General features: G+C 45.8%; 1 protein-coding gene across 1 annotated transcript in view; it reads left to right on the top strand.

The window, feature by feature from the left end:
• CR1 (complement C3b/C4b receptor 1 (Knops blood group)) overlaps positions 1-21,094 on the top strand; it is a 297,719-nt gene that overhangs the window by 270,702 nt on the left and 5,923 nt on the right. Inside the window, exons 83-93 of the mRNA XM_075909850.1 lie at positions 5,099-5,275; positions 6,064-6,255; positions 6,510-6,606; positions 7,913-7,998; positions 8,994-9,188; positions 10,170-10,361; positions 10,607-10,703; positions 11,394-11,479; positions 15,459-15,641; positions 16,617-16,658; positions 18,874-18,940. Coding sequence (XP_075765965.1) covers positions 5,099-5,275; positions 6,064-6,255; positions 6,510-6,606; positions 7,913-7,998; positions 8,994-9,188; positions 10,170-10,361; positions 10,607-10,703; positions 11,394-11,479; positions 15,459-15,641; positions 16,617-16,658; positions 18,874-18,940 — 1,414 coding nt within the window. The remainder of the gene's footprint in view (positions 1-5,098; positions 5,276-6,063; positions 6,256-6,509; positions 6,607-7,912; positions 7,999-8,993; positions 9,189-10,169; positions 10,362-10,606; positions 10,704-11,393; positions 11,480-15,458; positions 15,642-16,616; positions 16,659-18,873; positions 18,941-21,094) is intronic.

Raw genomic sequence — 21,094 nt, 5'->3', positions numbered from 1 at the left:
GCTATGATATAAGAAATGCCCTAGTTTAGTTTTCTGCTGGTGGAATAATACTACTTCCAGAGATGCTGGGCAAGAAATTGTGGCTCCCTGAGGCTAATTTTGGGAAAGGTCATATTCTGTTAAGGCCATCCTCCAAAGCTGATGTTGTATGAAACATCCTCCTTGAGCATTGGATGTGCAGGGCTGGGTCAAGCCTAAAAGCAGAAAACCTTTAGAATCTAGCAGAAGTCATGCTTCGAATGTTGTTCAAATGCAATGTTAAATGTGCTTTCGAATGGTTAAATAGCATTTGGAGTGAATCTGAGACAACTTTCTTAGTGAAAACTCTTCAGTTTATCTTCAGTGTAAACTTAAATTTTCTTGATTACATTCTTTGCTTCAGAAATACCTTGTCCTCCACCATCAAATATTGCCTATGGATCACATAATGATTTGAGTGAACGAGAGCATACTGTTGGCTCATCAGTAACTTACAGATTTGTATTTTGCACTCTTTGTCCTCCTGGGGTCAGTTTTCAGCTGTGATTAGGGAAAATACAAATATCCACTTGCCCCCATGTCTCCCAGTTCTGCACTAGTCTCACAAACACTGCCACAGGAGGATCACTGCTTCCAGTTTAAAAACCCACACTCTGTTTTCATTGGCTCTCCTGGCTACCTGCAAATACTTCCTGCTTCCCTAGCATTCTTGGGGACTGTCTAGGACCCAGAGTCTGTGGATTTAACCCTTATGGGCTATTTAGTTAAGTGAATAGCTGGGACGTTCAGAAAAGGTTAGTATGTCAGGATTCAGTGATTCTACGATGTCCAGAAAAGGGTAGCAAAACGCCCATTCATCACAGAGTATTAGAGGTGTATAGTGGGGCAGAGTGGCCACCCACTGAGCTGGAGGCAGAGGAACCCCTCTGGGAGCCATTTTGGGCCCAGCGTAGCCCCTCCCAGTCACCTGATGGGAAGCCAGGGGACGTGGCTAGGACTATAAGAACTGCGCCAGGGAGCACAGTCGGGGCCCAGCCTCTGAGGGAGATAGAGACCTGTCCAGAGCTCCTGGCCGAGGAGGCTGAGACCTGGCCTGGGTCTCCCACAGCTGCCTTCCCTCAGGCCAGCAAAGACTTCCCTGCCAGGGCCACTGAGGTCTGGCCAAGCCAGCCAGCCAGCAGAGCTATCCTCTGCTGGTGCCTGGGGATTTAGAGGACTGGCCTGAGCTTGAGGTCCTGCTCAAGCCCCGAGGCCTGCGGAAACACCTGGACCCTGAGGGTTTGCTGGAGCCGGTGGACCGGCTGGAACCCCTATGCCTGCCTGAACCCCAGGGCCTGACAAACCAGCTGGACGCTGCAGAGCTCCAACCCATCGAAGCCTGGATTGGGCCACCCCAACCCTGCTGGGACAACACTACCTGCGACTCCCTGACTGACCTGCTGGAGACACAGGTACCCACGAAAGGGGAGACGAGGAGTGACCCAGGGGGTAGCATGGGCTGATAGCAGCCCAAGGCCAGGATGTTGCTGGCTGGAGCCCCTGCTGAGCCAGTAGCAGCTAAACTGCTGCATCCAGGGCCCCTGGGCCGGGGCGCAGTGGAGTGCGTGGGCCTGTGGCCCCTTCCACCCACCTACTGGATGGCAGTCTCCTCCTCACCACTGCTGCAGGTGCGCTGCCTGCCCTGCTCCTGAACCAGGAGCTTCCTCAAACCTGGGTGTTTGTTGCCTCACCCTGCTCCAGGGCCAGGGCTTGTTTCTTGTGTTTGGTGCCCTGCCCCGCTCAAGGGCTCGGGTTTACAGATTGTGCTTTGGAACCTAGCCACGATCGAGGCCGGACCTCTTAAAGGGGCAGGACTGGGACAGCTGCCCTGCCCGGAACTGTGAGCTGAGAGACGTGAGTCTATATAAGGCTTCTTCCCCCCGTGGCCTGGACCTGAAGCAAGGCTGGCACGTGAACTATTGACTCCAACCCCGGACCTGAAGCAGGGCCGGGGCCGTGAACTATTGATCCCTTCTACGCGTCCGGGGCAAGGCCTGGCGGTGGGACTAGAGACCTGGGGACAATTGACAGGGGCTGCGCAGTGGGACAGGCGTATCGCCCAGTGACCCGGAGGCGGAGGAACCCCTCCTGTAGGCCAACCGGCCTAAAACCCACCCCCGGAAGGGGGAAACTCAGACTGTTGTGGGCACTGCCAGAGGGCAGTGTCCCGAGAAGGATCCCGCCACCTGCCATCCGAGCTAATTCCCAGGACCGACTGCTGGTGGCGCTGTGGCGGTGAGTGTACCCCGTTACAGGGGGATGTGAATGAAGTAGAGAGGAATGGAGGAAGCTAACTGTATTGTGTATTCCCTCCTATAGATTAGACTTCACGAGCTCTGCTTCTTTCCTTTCAGTGTTGCATTGCCCCTCCCCTCCACCCATCGGCAATAGGAAACCCTTTTTTCCATCCCTCTTTTTCTGCCCTTGACACTTTTCTTACAATCAGGCTCTTTTCTACAGACTGTGGGACTTGTAATGGGATCTGGAAGGGAAAAGCAAATACCAGCTCCAGCTGTCCTAGTCTATGCAAAGTGCATCTCCATAGTGCCTGGGCTTTTCCACTCTCCAAATAGATCCCGGAAGAGCTGGATGGTGACCAGCCCTGCTCTCTGAACAAGATCTCTGGTTGGCTTGGACCTTCAAATCAGAAGTCCTGAAGTGGCAGTATTTCTACTGTAAACACTAAATAAACAGGAGAAGTAGCTCTTGTAGCCTTCCTAAGATGGCTGGGAATGTGTCGGTGGTATCAGGAACCACGTCAAGCTATAAGGCTGTTTGTGGGAATGTGAATGCGATGGAGGTAGGGAACTCTACCCCAGTCTGCATTAGCCTCACTGCTGTTAGGGTCAGATCAACCATGTGAATCTTTTCCCTCCTATATATTGGCTAACATGACCTCTGGTTCAGCTCTACCTTCCCTGTGGTATGGCATTACACCTCTCCTCTAAACATTGGCAACTGGAAACCCAGCAACCAGGCCTTAGCAGTGTTCACCATGGAATGTCAGGACAGGAGGTTGGGTTGGGGGGTGCTCAGAGCAGGAGTTGGAGGGTGCAGAAGTCAGGGCAGGATAGGATGCAGGGCAGAAGGTGTGGGTAGGTGTCAGAACGGGGGCTGGATGGAGTGCGGGTGCTCAGAGCAGGGGGTGGAAGTGAGCAGACAGGTCAAGGGTCTGAGAAACGTGGGGAGCTCAGCGCAGTGGCGCTAGACTCAGGGTAGGGCTTGGGGGGCTTGGGGCAGGGAGTGGGGTTCAGGAGTTAGGGCAGGAGGCTGGGAGGCTTAGGAAGGCTCAGAGCAGGGGGTTGGGTGTGGGGGGCTCAGGCCAAAGTGTGGCAGTGCAGGAGTCAGGGCAGAGGATTGGAAGGTGGAGAGGTCTTAGTGCAGGGGGTTGGAGGCTCAGGGCCTCAAGGCAGGGGGCTGGAAGATGTGGGGAAGTTTACTGGGACCACCCATAGTGGAAGAACTATGATAGCTGTGAGAAATCACCCAGGGGGACAAAAGCAATGGGCCTACCTGCAGGAAAATCTTGTAACTCTACTTGAACCTGAAAGCAGGGCATTTGCATCTTCCTTTGCTCAGTATCCAAATGAGCTTGGAGCCACCTCCTCCTTCAATGTAAAGGTGCATTTGGGTTCTTCTTGATACTTCCCATTGCTGTGCTCTGTGTGTCAGACACACATGAGGATTTAAATGAGTCCAAGAAAACTTTGAGACGAGCCACCAATTCAGTAGATTTCACAGCTTATGTTTAATCTTCCAGTGAAACACATGAGCAAAAGTCATGGCTGCCAGAAGGAGCTCCTTTATTTGCAGGAGCATCACATCCACTTGTACCAGTGCTCTGTGGATAAAGGGTCCATTATGTCCCACGTGTGCTTTGGAGTCTAAAGCAGTTGTTACGCTTCCCCTTTCAGTGACATGCGTGAGCCCAGAACTGCAGAATGGCAGATCTAATGGGGTACTGGCTCTCTATGGCCCTGGAGACGTTGCTGTGTTGCAGTGTGAGCCTGGTTACATCTTGCGTGGGAGCTCTGAGACTCGGTGCCAAAATGATGGTAGCTGGGATCCTCCTGTCCCCATCTGTGAAAGAGGTGAGTGTGGCTACGGCTTTGAGTGTTGATTATATTTCATCCCCATTGGATCTTCATTTGCTCCGTAGCCCCGTGTCTGTCCCATCTTGAAATTGGAACCAGAAGTGATTGAGAAGAGGATATTCAATAACTTCTTGGTCAACTGCAGGCTTTTTGGATCCTTGCACTTATTCCACTGAATTTCTCAATTAAGTTAGATATTTTATCCATTATGACCAGTCTCTTCAGTAATTAGACACACTTGTCACTCTTTCCTTGTATGTAGAGTATGCTCCTTTAGTTCCTGAAGAGAATCATCCCCATTTTTCCCCCTTAACCCTTTTTCTTGCCATAAAGCTCTTTTTGACAATGGCATAAGCATGAGAATGTATGGGGTAATGACCTGTTAGTACTGGCAGTATAATGCACCAGTAAGCCTAAATTGTCTAATTTCAGTTGCCGAAAGGAGCCTGTTTTTGTTTTTTTTCCTGGCTGGTGGATGTATATAAATTACCATTGTGATCCTGGCTACTCTCTTCTTGGGAAGGCAAAACTTCATTGTACAATGTTTGGAGCTTGGAGCCACTTCCTTCTTCAATGTAAAGATGCATTTTGGTTTTCTTTCCTACTTTCCTTTGCTTTGCTCAGTGTGTCAGACACATATGAGGATTTAAAAGAGTCCAAGAGAACTCTGGGACGAGCCAACAATTCAGTAGATTTCACAGTTTGAGTCTAAGCCATCAGTGAGATGCACAAGCAAAAGCCACGGCTGCCAGAAGGAACTTCTGTATTTTCAGGAGCATCGCATCCACTTGTACCAGTAGTGAATGGTTCTATGAATGCAGAGGGGTAATGTTCATGTTGAAGGAATGGATAAAGGTGACTAGAGGAAGTGATACATGAGGTTGAAGGAAAAGACTCATAAATGGACATGGCTCTGTGGGTAAAGGGTCCATTCTGTCCCATTTGTGTTTTGGAGTCTTAAGGGGTTGTTATGCTTCCCCTTTCAGTGACATGCGTGAGCCCAGAACTGGAGAATGGCAGACTGAATGGGGCACTGGGCCCCTACGGCCCTGGAGATGTTGCTGTGTTGCAATGCAAGCCTGGTTACACCTTGCGTGGGAGCTCTGAGCCTCGGTGCCAGAACGATGGTAGCTGGGATCCTCCCATTCCCATCTGTGAAAGAAGTGAGTGTGGCTACGGCTTCGAGTTTCCATAATCTTTCATCCCACTGGGACCAGTAAGATCTGGCAGGAGTGAGCATGGAAGACAGACTGTGGGATTAGAAATAGTCCGAAAGTAGCAGCATTTACAGCCCTAAATACACTGGGGCAGCAGCCCTTGCAGACTTCCTAAGACGGCTGGGAATTTGTCTGTGGTGTTAGGAACAGTGACTGAGTGACCAGGATGTCAGGGTATCTGGGGGGATGTGAAGGAGTTGGAGGGGAATGGAGGTGGGTAAATTTATCCCTGGCATGCGTTAGCCTCACTGGTGTTGTCTTGGGCATGACTCAATACAAGCAAGTGGTTGTATTCTGTGCTATAGATTAGCTTTCATGAGTGCTGCTTCTTTCCCTGCAGTGTTGCAGTGCCCCCCCCCCCCCCACCCATCGTCAACTGAAAGCCAAGCAGCTAGGCTTTGGCTGTGTTCAGCAGGACTCATGCCCCCTCAACAAATTACAGTTTAGATCCTTAAGAGAGTCGGGAGATTTCTAGGGACTGTAAAGTAGAAGGATGGGACCATTTGAGTTCTGGGCTTAAATGGAATTTAGGTCCGTGATTTTTAATCTCTTTTTTTTTTTCCTGTTGCATTCATAGTACAATAATTGGTTTTGTAGAACATAAGCATCCTGAACCTTTTCTCCCATCCTGTAGATCAGCATATTTTAAGCTCCTCTTCGAAGAGTTCCGTTTATCACTGAAATATTCTTTTCATCACCCTGTTTTTTCTCACGTGTGTTTTTGTTCTTGCCAGTTGGCTGTGGTGTCCCCACAAGGTTAAGCTTTGCTGAGCTGAAGAGCGAGTATAGAAATCAGTCCTACTTTCCTGTTGGGAAGACTGCAAACTATACTTGCCGGCCTGGATACACTAGACACCCTGGTATTCGACCCACTATTACATGCCTTCCAAATGGAACGTGGTCAGAACCACTTGAGTTCTGTAACAGTGAGTGTCTACATGCTACTTGTTTCTGCTGTTTGCTAAAGGTCCTAATGGCATTTGCATCCACGCTACACAACGTAACCCATGTTTAAACAGTAAATAATGACCAGTAAAACTCTGTGTCGTTGCCCACTGTGGGCTCTTTTCAGTGAGGTCTTCTGTGCAGGCTGTTTAATATGGACAGAGCCTCGGGATAACTTCGGGATAACTGTTGCTTAGAAAGAGCAAAACATGTTTCTCCTCTTGTCCTCTACCAGGGAAATCGTGCGGTCATCCAGGAGAGCTGGAGAACGGCAGAATTAATGTCACAGATCTGCTGTTTGGGTCAATGGTCAGCTTCACGTGTGAAGAAGGGTATGTTTCTGATTGCCTGAGCCGACTACTTGGGCCTAGCTTGCAACTATGCAACAGAAAGAGAAATCCCCGTACTCCCCTAGTTCCTGTAAGAGGATTACTCTTCCTGATTCTAGTATCAATATCTTCTTTGTATGTGAAAACAGATTGATTAACATAAGCCTCCCACTTTCCTCTTCCCTTGCATTTTCTTTGGATCTACCATTTCTAGTACAATCTTTAGTTGCCACTTTGGCCAACTGAATATTCTGCCTGCAAGTGCTGGATGAGGACAGATGTCTCCTGTGGAGACTAGGTGTGATGGGTTGGGTCACTTGGGGAGCTGATCACAGCACTGAGGCTACTTACCTTCCCCGTGGGGCACTGTACCACCAGTGTTCCCCATAGATGTGTGCTTGTGTGGCCACTCAGGAGAGATGAAATGCCGTGCCGTTGTTTAGTTTAGCAGAGTGCCCGCAGCCTGATTTTTGTTTCTACTGGCGGTGCAATTTCACACATGCCTTGGTGCACATAAATACATTTATTCTGCACATCAATGGATGTCAGTCACTAACTGTTTCACTAGCAAGGAAACCCAGCCTAGGAAAGTGCTGAAGTCAGACCACTGGGGATATTTTCATACAAACCCACTGAAGCTGTAGTGTCAGATGGTTCCTATTTACAGGAAATCATGCTAGTGGGATGAAGGGGGTGGGGGAGTAGAAAAGGAAAGAGCCCGTGACTCTAGTGTCAGATCTGCGTTGCTGTGTGGTGTCTTTGTAGTTGGGCATCTCCACTGGGGTGACTTGTGGCTCCATTCCATGGATTGTATCAGTGGTGATTGATTTCATTGATCGATCTCGACCTAGCCAGAGCTTCTGCTTAGCCCACACATCCACAGAAACAACTCATGTGTCAAGAGAAAATCCAAAGTCCACACAACGCAGACATAGCAGTACCCCCTTCCCAGCAACCTTCCTGACAGTGTCAGGGGAATACTCTGTTACTAGTTTGCCTGTGGCTTGTGTTTCCATGGTGGGGAGTGATCCAGCTGATGTGGTAAGGAGGATTTGAGGGCATGGGGAGGGGATATGGATCCCCTGACTCAAATACCAGCTCATTGGGCCTGCACAGGATTCTCTTCTATGACTGAATTCTAGGTGGAGAGTTCTAAAATAGTGAAGGAGTCTTTACACCCGTAGTCAGTGGTGTTGGTCTCTACTTGCTGTGGCAGGGGAGACGAGCGTCCCAAATAACTGAACTTTGCAGGAGAATTCAAACAGCAGAGGAGCAGGTAAAAACTGATAACCCTTCTGCCTATTTGCAGGCACCGGTTGATTGGAAAGTCTTACATACGATGTGTGATTTCTGGCAGCCATGTCGCATGGAGTGGGGATATGCCCTTTTGTGAGCGTAAGTAGGTTACAAATCTCGGTCTGTGTGCTTTCCCCTCTTTTCTGCTTGCCATGCAAATGTAACTTAAGGGAAGCATTATGATCCCTGCTTTAGAGAAGGGGAAATGAGGCACAGGGAGATTAAATGACTTCTCCAGGCTGGTCAGTAGCAGAACAAAAATTGAACTGAGATCTCCACATCCCAGATCGATCCTTTAACCAGAAGAGCCACTCAGGGTTATAGGTATATGTGGGAAGGGTTGTAGCTCAGGAAGAACTGTGTTGTTTCAAGTTCCTGACCATAAGAACTCTGACTTTGACAATTGAGTAGCAGAAAAAGGCACTAAGCAAAATGTGTAATATGTGAGATGCTGGTAGCTCATGCAAATAGACACACACCTCAGAAAATACTGAGGAATACAAAGCTGGGAACCTGTCTGATTCATCTGTGTGTTAGGGTTGTTAAAATAGATGTTCAGTTACAACGAACAGTTTATACTTGATGAAATTCTCAGATGTTGCTGCATGCCTTCATCTCATTTATAAATCTGTATCCCATGTTAAAAACCCTATTTTCTGTATTTGGTATGGAAATAGAAAAAGCAGTTGCTCTATAACATTCAACCCCCAGTCTCAGGAGAGTAGCATTACCCAGTGGAAAATGCTAATTTACTTCAACACATAGCATTTCTCGCTCAACAAGGAAGACTTGTAGACCTCTGACCATCCCGGGTTGCCCTCAAAGGATACATACAGTTTGTGTATTACAGAAGCTTGTGTCATCTTTTGAAACTTAAAATTGTAACTCATTTGTGTGTGTGTGTGTGTGTGTGTGTGTGTGTGCTTCCTTTAACCTTCTTCTACCTTGTTCATAAAGTGTTACTTAGTTTTATAGAGGACTAGCATTGTAACATAGGACATCGTTGTCTTTGGTGAGAGATCTCCGATACCGTGAACCCCGGGGAGTGACTGTGTTTGTTTGATTCTCAATACACTCCTTCTGTGTCTCTCCAGGTATTCCGTGTTATCCCCCTCCAGACATCCCCAATGGAAAGCACAATGGGGACTTAATGGATGAATTCTCTTATGGGTCAGCTGTAACTTACACATGTGATAACGGTTACCCGCCGACTGGAGAGGCCTCTCTTTTATGCACAACCGAGGACGGACTAAACGGAGTGTGGCGTCCAACTGCCCCTCGCTGTGGAGGTGGGGTTTGTATGAGTGCAGCCCTCCCAGCTCTGCATTGTCATGGATAGATAGTCTAAGAAATCCCCCAACGTGAAGATAAGTTAAATCCTGGCACTTAGTGTTCTTGCCTTTTGCAGCACCTCCACAGGATTCCCATGATGTACATTAGAGAGTAAATAGTTTTAGGGCAGGGCTAAAGATTTAAATTGGAAACTGGCACCTTTGAATGCGCCTCTGGAGCAGCCCCGTTTGCAGAACCGGGATAGTCCCAAGTGTGTAGGAAGGCTGGCGAAGGTCTCTAACCCTAGCCACAAGGGGGTGGAACTGGGGAACGTCAGGGAGGTGGTGAGTGGAAGTTTATATATTGCATATCTAGGCAGCTCTCCTAGCTGTTCTTCACCCCAGGCCAATGGCTCTAAGAAATACAAGTGCAGTGTCATGGTATGTGACAGGGATCTCTGTGTTGATTTGTGGAAGTAGCGACTGAAAAATCGCTTTGTGCTTTAGTGTGGGGCTGTATGATGGGGCTGGCCGTGTGTGCTGGTTGTGTTGTGTGGGCGCTTGTTCTGATTGGAATCTTGGGGTGGTAAGGGAGTGGTGTGTGCGATGGAGAGGCTACTTTGTGAAGGGTTGTGTGTGCAGCCTGTGGTGTGTTGGCGGTTGGGAACAACTGCGACATTTGGGCCAACGAATCCACTCTCTGGGCTGTCTCCTTATAAATTCTGTAATTTGCATGATTGTATTGGAGTCTGTTTTTATTTAATTTAGAGTCTGGCTTAAGGAATGATGCACCAGTATGAACTGGATTTTATAGTTAGCTGACATTGGTATAATTTCACACTTTAGCTCCCTTTATATTTTCCTTTCTAGGGATGAACACTGGTTCCATAATTACTATTTCAGTTGCACAGTTGTTTCTTTGTAACACATTGTTTTCTCTGCTTAGACCTGTTACATACATAGGATTCTTTTTTCTCGTGTGTGTTCATTTCTTGGTAGGTGGCTGCGGTGTCCCAACGAGGTTAAATTTTGCTGAGCTGAAGAGCACGTATAAAAATCAGTCTTACTTTCCTGTTGGGCAGACCATTGGCTATACTTGCCTGCCTGGATACAGTATAATCCCAGAGATGCAAACAACTATTACATGCCTTCAAAATCAAATGTGGTCAGAAGCCTTAGAGTTCTGTAAAAGTGAGTGTATCTATGGATTTTGTTTCTGTTCTTCAGTAAGATCTTAATGACACAATGTTGTGTCTATGGTGCAAAGCGTAATGTATCTTTAAATAGTTAATAGTGACTAGAAAAGCTCTTCATCTATGCCCGTTCTAGGCCCTTCTAAATGCTGGGTTTGAGAGACATGTTAAATATGAACAGAAGCTTGGGATATTTGTTGCTTTGAAAATGAGAAGTTTAATCCTAGCCTTGTTCTCTATCAGGGAAATCGTGTGGTCATCCAGGAGAGCTGGAGAATGGCGAAGCTGTTTTAACAGATACGCTGTTTGGGTCAACGGTCAACTTCTTGTGTGACGAAGGGTACGTTTCCGATGCCTGAGCTGACTATTTGTGCTTGGAGGTGTGCAACAAAAATGGATGTTCTCGTATTCCCCCATCTCTTGTAAGCAGATGACTGTTTTATAATACGCCAGCACAGCTCCTCCCTGGCTCAGTCAATGTAATTTTGACAAGAAAGGAAAGCTGGGTTGGCCTAAGTCTCCCTGTTTTTTCCTTGTTTGTGCTCAGTCATTGATTTCACCAACTGCAGTTGCAGTTTGCCCAGCAGAATGCTCTGCCTGCAAGTCCTGGGTGAGCACAGACATCTCCTGTGGAGATAGGAGCCAAGTGAACAGGACCGAGCTTGGAATGTCTTGGGTTTAAAATCTGCTTTAAATGATTTGGAATGGCTGCAGTCTCCTGTGAGATATGTGGAACTGGCATAAAAACAACCACTCAGTAGCCTGTCCAAAAGTTCTGGTGATACTAGTTTGCCTATGGTTTGTGATTTACTGGCAGGACATGACCCTGCTGGTGTGGTAAGGAACAGAGGATACAAGTAAGAAGATAAAAGATATGGGTCTTCTGGCTTAAAAAAATACGAGAGTTAGAGGTCCTTGTCCCCACTTGCTGTGACTGGGGAGAAGAGCTTCTCAAATATTTGAGTTTCTCAGTAGAGCTCAAACACCAAAGGAATAGGTAACAACTGATAATTCTTCTGCCTAACTCCAGGCACCGGTTGATTGGACAGCCTTACAGACGATGTGAGATTTATGGCACACATGTTGAATGGAGTGGTGGTGTGCCCTTTTGCAAGCGTAAGTTCATTACAGATCTCTTCAGGTACTTATATGGGCACTTCTATCTCTATCTGCTTGCCTCACAAATGTTAATAAACAGATAAGGAAGCATTATGATCTTTCTTCCCCCCCATCCCTTAAAGTGGGAGATCTGAGACAGAGAAAGGTTAAGTGACTTATTTAGGATGATCTAAGGAGTTGGTCAGTAGTAGAGCCAAAAATTAATCCAAATTTCTAAGTCCCTGGTAGGTACCTTCACTACAAGAGTTTGATCCCAGGGAAAAGTGTGTTGTATCAAGTTCTTGACATTAAGGGTTTGCACTTTCTTTGACACCTGAGTAAAAGCAGGAACCCATGAGCTTGATATGGCAACACTGTTCCACCAAGATAGTAATTGGCCATTGTGATTTTTTTTTTAAACTGTAACAGGTATAGCTGCACTTCAAAGCATACTTGTGCTCTGGTAATGTGCACACCAGATTGTCATGCGGCAGGTAAATGGTACGTGTTTCTATGCTTGAAAGGTGTGGAATAGTTTAATAATAAAACAGTGGATATTGAAATCCCTTCCTCAATAGAGTGCCCTATGATCTTCCTCCAGAAAGTATGGAAGTGTCACACTTTGTGTATATTAGGCCAGTGGCTCTCAATCTTTCCATACTACTGTACTCCTTCCAGGGGTCTGATTTCACTTGCATATCCCAACTTGTATCTCACTTAAAATCAACTTACTTACAAAATCAGCCATAAAAATCAAAGTGTCATAATATATAACTCCCAAGAAACTGCTTTCTTTCTCATTTTTACCATATAAATTCTAAAATTCCTAAATACATTGGAAATATAAATATTGTACTTAAATTTCACTGTGTAGAGTAATATAAACAAGTTATTGTCTGCATGAAATTTTTGTGTGTACCTATTCTGCTAGTGCTATTAATGTAGCCTTTCAGAAAACTAGGCTAATATCTAGAAGAGTTGATTTATCCCCTTGAAGACCTCTGCGTACTCCAGACGTGCACATACCCTGGATGAGAAACACTGTACTAGGCACTCTTGGTTTCTTAGAGACACAGCTCTGTCTCAGAAAACAAAGCAAAAGTAGCCTGTGACAGGGCAGTTTCATGCTACAGGTAGAGAATTATAGCAAGATTTGTTCCCTTTATTTTTGTGAATGGTTTCTGTTTTTAATCAACCATGAAGTTGGAAACTGGTCTAGTCATCAATTGTCTTAGTGAGTTTGATTTTCTTAACATCAGTGCCAGAGCAAATCAGACACCCCAGGGCCATTCCCTGTTGAGCTAGTCCATTCTAGTGGTTTTCAGAGCTAGGACAGCTAGTTTTCTTTAGCAGATCAAGTAACAGGAGCTGCTTCTTTACCAGTATTGATTCTCAAATACACTCTGCCTGTATCTCTCCAGGTATTCCATGTTTACCTCCTCCAGACATTTAGCAATGGAAGGCACACTGCGACACTGAAGGATGACTTCTCTAGTTAAATACTTGCACTTGGTGTGCCTGCCCTTGACGACATTGCCACAAAGTTTTCCAGGATTCAGATCAGATAGAGAAGAGCACTAGTTTAAAGCTTAAGATTTGGTTTGGAAACTGATGTTGCTAGCAAGGTCATCCTGAGCAGCTCTGTGGGCTAAATTCAGTGTGGGGGAGCATCCTGTTCATGTTGGGCTAAATTACTGAGCTCCCTCAGTGTCTGATGTCCGTGGCTCTGAAGGGCACTTAGTTCCTGATAAGGTTGAGCTTCTCCTTACCATGGGTTACTCCCTTGACTTGGAGGTTGATGCACAGGACACTCCTTGAGGATAGAACCCTTAACAAGACCGGTCATCTGAAGAAGTGGGCTGTGCCCACGAAAGTTCATGATGCAATTTACATGTTTTCTTAGTCTATAACGTGCTATCAGACCATTTGTTGTTTTTTAAGTTTATCCTGTACAGACTAACTCAGCTACCCACTGAAGCTTCTGTTACCAGGATATCTCCATCTCCCAGTGTAGCCCTCTACATTGCCCACAACAATCTGTATTTTCAAGTAGGAATGTTATAGACTAGTGCAACAAGTGACAAGGAAAATGTTGAAAACCTAAGGTCTGCAGAGGTTTATTTCTTCTTATCTGGCCCTGAGTTCAGCTAAAGCGTTCCTTTTTCAGAGGCTGGATGCCCAGCCCCACAAATCCCGAATGGAAGAAGAGTTTCTGATGATAGACATGTTTATTTGTATAAAGACAGCGTGACCTTTGAATGTGATACTGTCTACACCATGAAGGGTTACAGAGTGAGTCAGTGCCAACCTGAGGGCATATGGAATCCATCTGTGCTGGTCTGTGAGTGAGGCAAATGTCAAAATTCTGATTTGTAGTATTCACCCACAAGAAGGTTTCCTCCGGTGTCTTTCTTGAACACTAACCCAGGTTGGATCTGTTCTGCCTGCTGCTCACCTCAAATCAAGAGACTTCACAAACTGATTTGAGGGGAGGGGTGTAAAGGTGGTAAAATATATGGAGAATAAGAAATGAACCATGTTGGGAGTGGTACTGGAAAGGGCTCTGAGAGCAGAGGGGGGTTCTAGATGAGCAATTTTTCCCTTCTCTTTGCATACTGTTGGTGTGAAGGTGTATTTATGCTTTCTTACCTAGAACTAAGAGAAAGAAGCTCCTATTACAGGATTTCACTCATAGACAAGCTCACTAATGCTACAAAATTAATTGCAGTGAATTAAAACTGTTTCATTAAGAACAGGGTAAACCAATGCTTTTAAAAATAAAGGCAGTGTATGTAAACACTACACTCCTAAAAAGCAGTGTCTGAAACCCTGTGCACCTAAATTAGAAAAACTAAAACCTAATATTGATGCTCCCCTCAGGATCACAGGCAGGTATGCTTTCCCTATGTTTGCTACATGCTGAGTGAACAGGGAACATTTTTAGTGTGAGTCCTAAAATGCAAACAGGCCTTTGTTTTAAGAACAAGTACAAGGTGTAGGCGCCAAACTGAGGGTCACTCACAGCAAGCTCTCCTGCCAGCCCTGCTGTCTCTGTCATTGAGGGATAGCCACCTCTGTTCCAGACAAGGAGCAGCAATTCAGTTCCCCAGGGAATGTGATTTTAGGCAGGCAAGCACTGAAGTATTTGCATTTAGAAGTTAAAAACAACACCATCAATTCTCCCCAGACATTGGGAGGCAACCAGGGCAGTGCTGAGGTGCCAAGCACCTACTGAACAGAACTGCTTGCCAGGCAGGCTGATGCCTTCTGCACCTGTTCAGTTTCAGAGGTTCTCTGCATGGCCCAAAAATCCAGCATGGAAGACAAGTAGCTGGACGTGGCCCTGTCTATAGACCCAGGGACAGGGTGAGGTTTGAATGTGATCCTGGCTACACCCTGGATGGCAGCCGGCAGATTGAGTGCGGAGATGATGCAACTTGGCATCCTCCTGTTCCAGTCTGCATACAATGTAAGTGTGAGTCAAGGGTCACTGTAATAGTCAGTATGACCTGGAGGTTAATAGGTTTCCTCTGTCCTGGCGTCAGTTTTCAACAGTGACTAGGGAAAATACAAATATCGTCCTACCCCATAATATCTTCACTGTGATAGTCCCCTACATCCTGCCATGCTCACCTGACGGACATAGAGCTGGCAATGGTCGGTCTCCCTGAACGGCCGAAAGGTGTGAATGGAAACACAAATCATCCCACTCAAGAAATTACAGTTTAGCTTCTTAAGAGAGTCACAGATTTCTAGGAACAGAAAAGTTGCAGAGTGGTGCTATCTGAGTTCTGGAGCGAAAGGGACTCTGGGTAAGTGGTTTTCAATCTGTGTATATATTGCGTCCCTAGTACAATAGATGTTTTGACGTAGCACATGCATCCTGGGTGCTTCACCCTCTTGTAAATCAGCCATTTTAAACTATTTTTTTTGGGGGGGGGAGGACACAGGATTCAGATTTTCTCTGAAATACTTTTCTTCTTCTCTCCTCCATTAGCCTTGATGTGTCCCCCACCACCGGCCACTCACTATGGAAAGCATGATGCCAGTTCTTTGGCGGCTTTCCCCAGTGGAACGTATGTTAACTACAGCTGTGAGCCCGGCTACGCCCTCGGAGGAGAGGCTTCTATCTATTGTACCACATCTGGAACATGGAGCCACCCCTCTCCTCTTTGTGAAGGTGAGTGGATTTTCAGTTGTCTTCCTTCTTTAGGCTGTAGGTTTGTCAGTCCCTCAACAGGATTTAAAGCGAGAAAGTGTTCTGTCACACCAAAAAATACAGCAAAGTTAGAGGAAGCCATGTTAGTCTGATCTTGGTAAAACAAAAACAAAAAAAGCAATCATGTAGCACTTTAAGAAGGTGGTTTATTAGGTAATGAGCTTTCGTGGGGCAGACCCACTTCTTCGGATCATACTCTGAAAATGAAATGACATGAGCATTATATAACAGAGGGATATGATGAAGTAAACAAATTCTACAGTAACGAATCAGCTACATAGAATAGAAGGTGGGGGCGAGGGGACCAGAAGGAGACAAGGAAGGAGGAAAATCTCTTTGAAGTAAGACGCATGTTGTCAGTTGTTTAAGGGAATGGCTAGTTTGGTTTTAATGTCGGCTAACAGGTTTCTCTGTGTAGAGCTGTCTGATCTGTGAGCATTCTCTGGCAAAGTGACTGACCAGTTTGTCTAATATACATTGCAGAGGGACATTGCTGCCATATATCACATACGTCACCCAGGAGAGACAGGCTGGAAAGAGCAGCTGGCAGAAAAAGTTCAGTTTAATTCAGTGAAACTTTGCATGCTCAGACCAGTGGAGAAGGTGGCTCCCTGAGTGTTTTCTGGGTGGGATTACAGTGATATAGTAGGCACTTCTTCCTTTCCCAGCCACTCAGAATACTCTGAGCTTTCTCTTCTGCTGAAAGAGGCTATTGTGTTACAGTGCTTGATATCCCTTTACAAATTGGAAGGACTATTCTGTATAGCTGGCAATATGGGGAGGATTTTTAATACATTTTCCTTTCTAGCGCACACCAATAAAATCTTATAATATGTCTGATATACAGAAAATGTTTTGGAAGAAATTGTGTGGCTGTGATTCCCCTTATATGTTATAGAGGTTTATTTTTTTGTTGTTTTTGTTTTTCTTACCTAGAGCCAAAGACAGGGTACTGGAAAATCATCTTTGTAGTCCTGGGTAAGTAATATACTTAAAATATTTGGGGTCAAATTCACTGCTGGGGCGGGGGGAAAAGAAGCAATTTTTATGTCCCAACAGTATGCACCAAAGTCGCTTGGACTAAGACTTTTGTCAGCTTTATTACAATTCTTCGATTTTACTGCAGGGCTCCCTCTAGAGTGCCTGGATTTGATCTGGTCTATGCTAAAAAATTAGCTTAGTTTCATTGTCAGTAAGGGGTATAAAATACCTATACCCAAGTGGTGTTGAGTCAACCCAAGCCCTTATATGGACAGCACAAGATCAATAGACGAATTATTGTTACCTGCCTCTTGAGGAGGTAAATTACAGGCAGTCCCCGTGTTACGCGGATCCGACTTATGTCGGATCCGTACTTACGAACGGGGCTTTTCTCGCCCCAGAGGACGCGGGCGGCGGGACCACCCAGACGCGCCACGGTCCCGCCGCCCGCGTCCTCCGCGGCGAGAAAAGCTGCTCCGCATCTCCCTGGTCTGCTGGGTCCCCCAGCAGACCAGGGAGACGCGGAGCAAAGCCGCGGAGAATGCGGGCGGCGGGACCGCGGCGCCTCTCGGCGGTCCTGCCGTCCGCGTCTCCCTGGTCTGCTGGGGGGGGAGGCGCAGCTAGTGCGACCCCTCCCCGCCAGCAGACCAGGCTTTTCTCGCTGATGCCTGGGGTAGAGCAGCTGGGTTGCTGCCGGGTTGGTCCCACAGCACCGCTCCTCGGCGCTACTGGACCAACCCAGTACTGGATCACCCCAGTTCCTCTGCCTCAGGCGTCCTGATTCAGCCGCTTCTGGTCAGTTTCAGCAGCGGCTGAATCAGGACGCCTGGGGCAGAGCAGCTGGGGTGCTGCTGGGTTGGTCCAATAGCGCCGAGGAGCGGCGCTACTGGACCAAGCCAGCAGCACCCCAGCTGCTCTGCCCCAGGCGTCCCCAAGTCAGCCGCTGATGAAACTGACCAGCGGCTGACTACAGGAAGCCTGAGGCAGAGTTGCTCTGCCCCGGGCTTCCTGGAATCAGCTGCTGATCAGTTTCAGCAGCAGCTGACTTGGGGACACCTGGGGTAGAGCAGCTGGGGTGCTGCCAGGTTGGTCCCCGCAGCGCCGAGGTGCGGCGCTGCGGGGACCTACCCAGCAGCGCCCCAGCTGCTCTGTCCTAGGCGTCCAGATTCAGCTGCTGTTGAAACTGATCAGCAGCTGATTCCAGGAAGCCCGGGGCAGATCAACTCCGCCTCAGGCTTCCTGTAGTCAGCCACTGGTCAGTTTCAGCAGCGGCTGAATCTGGACCCCAGTTCTGACTTACGAACAAATTCAACTTCAGAACAAGCCTACAGTCCCTATCTTGTACGTAACCCGGGGACTGCCTGTACTTATGTCAATGGGATGGGTAGTGTCTATAGTGAATCAGTAGAGCAGCACAGATTTTTCATACATTAAACCATAGATGATCCCATCATTTCAAGCCGTTTGCAGGTTTCAGATAATTGTTTATGAACCCTGATCAACTTATGTATGATGTAAGTCATCTTTTGCTTGTGCCACTATGAACCCACAAATTATATGCAAACATTGATAGATGGTCTTACACAAAGAACTTTTTGAATACACTAATGCTATACTACTGTCTAAAGATCAGAGCCTGAGGAGGGTACAGTATGACCAAATGCTTATCTGATAATCAGTTGACTAGTCGATTCTCTCTCCCCTCCACTTCCTCCCATGCTGTCACTTTCTGATAGAGGCAGCAAAGGGGAGGAGGAAGGGGGTACTTCAAAGCCACAGTGCTGCACAACGAAGCCTGGGCTCAGCTCTGAAGTGCTGCTGCTTTGAAGCACCAAAGTGGTGCTCATAGAGGCAGCGCTGCACAGCTGGTCCCTGACCCAGGGTCAGCTGGGGACTCCCCAGGAGAACACTGGGCTCCAGTGCAGAATTTCAGTGAAACCCAGCATCCGCTAGGGACTCCCCAGCTCCTCATGGCATTTCAAATTGGCAGTGCAACATGAAGCCCAAGGTCATCAACTACTCAAATTGTAAATTAACTGTTACATAACATCCTCCGTATAAATACAGAAATTCCATCACTTCTGGTGAGTTTCATCCTGAACTTTGTTAGGGATTTTTTGAGTTAATTTGCAAAGGCCACAAATGCTATTTCTGTGCGCCATAAGACAGTTTAGAAGTCTAACTGAGTCTCTCCCTGTGTCTTGGATTATAGTGCTGTTGCTGCTTTTAGCGGTTTTCGTCTTCGTCATCAGGAAGTGTATATCTAAGCAGAAATCTGGGTGAGAGATTGTTCTAAATGTCTGTTAATTTCAATGTGTATTAACTATTTGATTCCATAGTTTAATGCTGGCAAAATTTAATTAAATGAATCATGATCTTCATATGCAACAATGGGGCAAAAGAAATAGACAATCACTAGCATAATCTTATGAGTCTGCAGCTAGTGATAGCTTAATGTTCCTCACATGGCAATTTTAAAAATATAATTAAAAACAAAATTCTTTTCCCACTCGACTCTTCACCCTGCAAGAAGGACAATAATTTAGTTTCACAAATATAACCAAAAATGTTCTTTTCTGTCACCAAGATATGGGCATGATACAGAGAAATATGATGCTTATGATGCATCTCTGTTAATAGACCAAGATTGGAAAAAGGGGAAGGAGTAGAGGATAAAAGTGTTCTCTTCTCCCCCTCCCCCTCCACTCCTGCTGCTTTTTTACCTTGGAAATGTCAGTGATCGTTGTAAGTGGAGTCTATGATCTGGTCCTTGAGGCAAATATAACTGGATTGCTTGGAAATAGTAACTATAATGTAATAAAATTTAACATTCCTTTGGTGAGAAAAACACCTCAGCAGCCCAATACTGTGGCTTCTAATTTCAGAAAGGGGAACTACACAAAAATGAAGAGGTTAAACAGAAATTAAAAGGAACAGTGAGAAAAGTAAAATCCCTGCAAGCCGCATGGAAACTTTTCAAAGACACCATAATAGAGGTCCAACTTGAATATATACCTCACATTAAAAAAACATAGTAAGAAAACAAAAAAAAATGCCACCGTGGATTAACAACCAAGTAAAAAAGGCAGTGAGCAATAAAAAGCCATTGTTTAAAAAAGTGGACGTTAAATCCTAGTGATGGAAATAGAAAGGAGCATAAAATCTGTCAAATTAAGTGTAAAAATATAATAAAAGCCAAAAAGGGGTTTGAAGAACAGCTAGCCAAAAACTCAAGAAGTAATAGCAAAATGTTTAAGTACATCAGAAGCGGGAAGCTTGCTAAGCAACCAGTGGGGCCCCTGAACAATCAAGATGTTAAAGGAGCACTCAAAGAAAATAAAGTAATTGTGGAGAAACCAAATGAATTCTTTGCTTCAGTCTTCACAGCTGAGGATGTTAGGGAGATTCCCAAACCTCAGCCATTTTTTTTGGCTGACAAATTTGAGGAATTGTCCCAGATTAAGGTGTCATTAGAGGAGGTTTTGGAACAGATTGATAAACTTGACAGTAACAGGTCACCAGGTCCAGATGGCATTCACCTAAGAGTTCTGAAAGAACTCAAATGTGAAATTGTGGAACTATTAACACTGTGTAATCTATCCTTTAAATCAGCTTCCGTATCTAAGGACTGGAAGATAGCTAAAGTGACACTATTATTTAAAAAGGGCTCTAGAGGTGAGTCTAGCATCAGTACCCGGGCAAATCAGTTGAAACTATAGAAAAGAATAAAATTGTCAGACACATAGATGAACATAATTTGTTGGGGAAAAGTCAGCATGGTTTCTGTAAAGGGAAATCATGTCTTGCTAATCTATTAAGAGTTCTTTGAAGGAGTCAACAAACGTGGACAAGGGAGATCCAGTGGATATATTATACTTAGACTCCCAGAAAGCCTTTAACAAGGTCCCTCTCCAAAGGCTCTTAGGCACAGCTAGTTGTCATGGGATAAGAAGGAAGGTCCTTTCATGGATTCAGAATGGAGAGAGGTAACGAGTGGTTCCCCGAAGTGTCCATCCTAGGGACCAGTCCTATTCAGCTTCTCTATAAATGATCTGGAGAAAGGGTAAACAGTGAGGTGGCAAAATTTGCAGATGATACTAAACTGCTTAATTGTTAGTATTTAGTATCATCTAAATACTTAATTGTATTAAGACAATTAAGGCCCAAGTAGAGACCAATGTAGACTATGAAGCACTTCAAAAATATCTCACCAAACTAAGTGATTGGACAACCAAGTGGCAAATGAAATTTAATGTTAATAAATATAAAGTAATGCTCATTGGAAAAAATAATCCCAACAGTACAAACAATATGATGGAGACTAATTTAGCTACAATTACTCGACAGAGATCTTGGAGTCAGTGTGGATAGTTCTCTGAAAACATCCACTCAATGTGCAGTGGCAGTCAAAAAAGCAAACAATGTTAGGAATC

Source organism: Pelodiscus sinensis, chromosome 27, assembly GCF_049634645.1.
Source record: "Pelodiscus sinensis isolate JC-2024 chromosome 27, ASM4963464v1, whole genome shotgun sequence".
Taxonomy (NCBI): Eukaryota; Metazoa; Chordata; order Testudines; family Trionychidae; genus Pelodiscus; species Pelodiscus sinensis.
The sequence above is the reverse complement of the archived record's forward strand: the minus strand, read 5'-3'. Positions and strand labels throughout refer to the sequence as shown.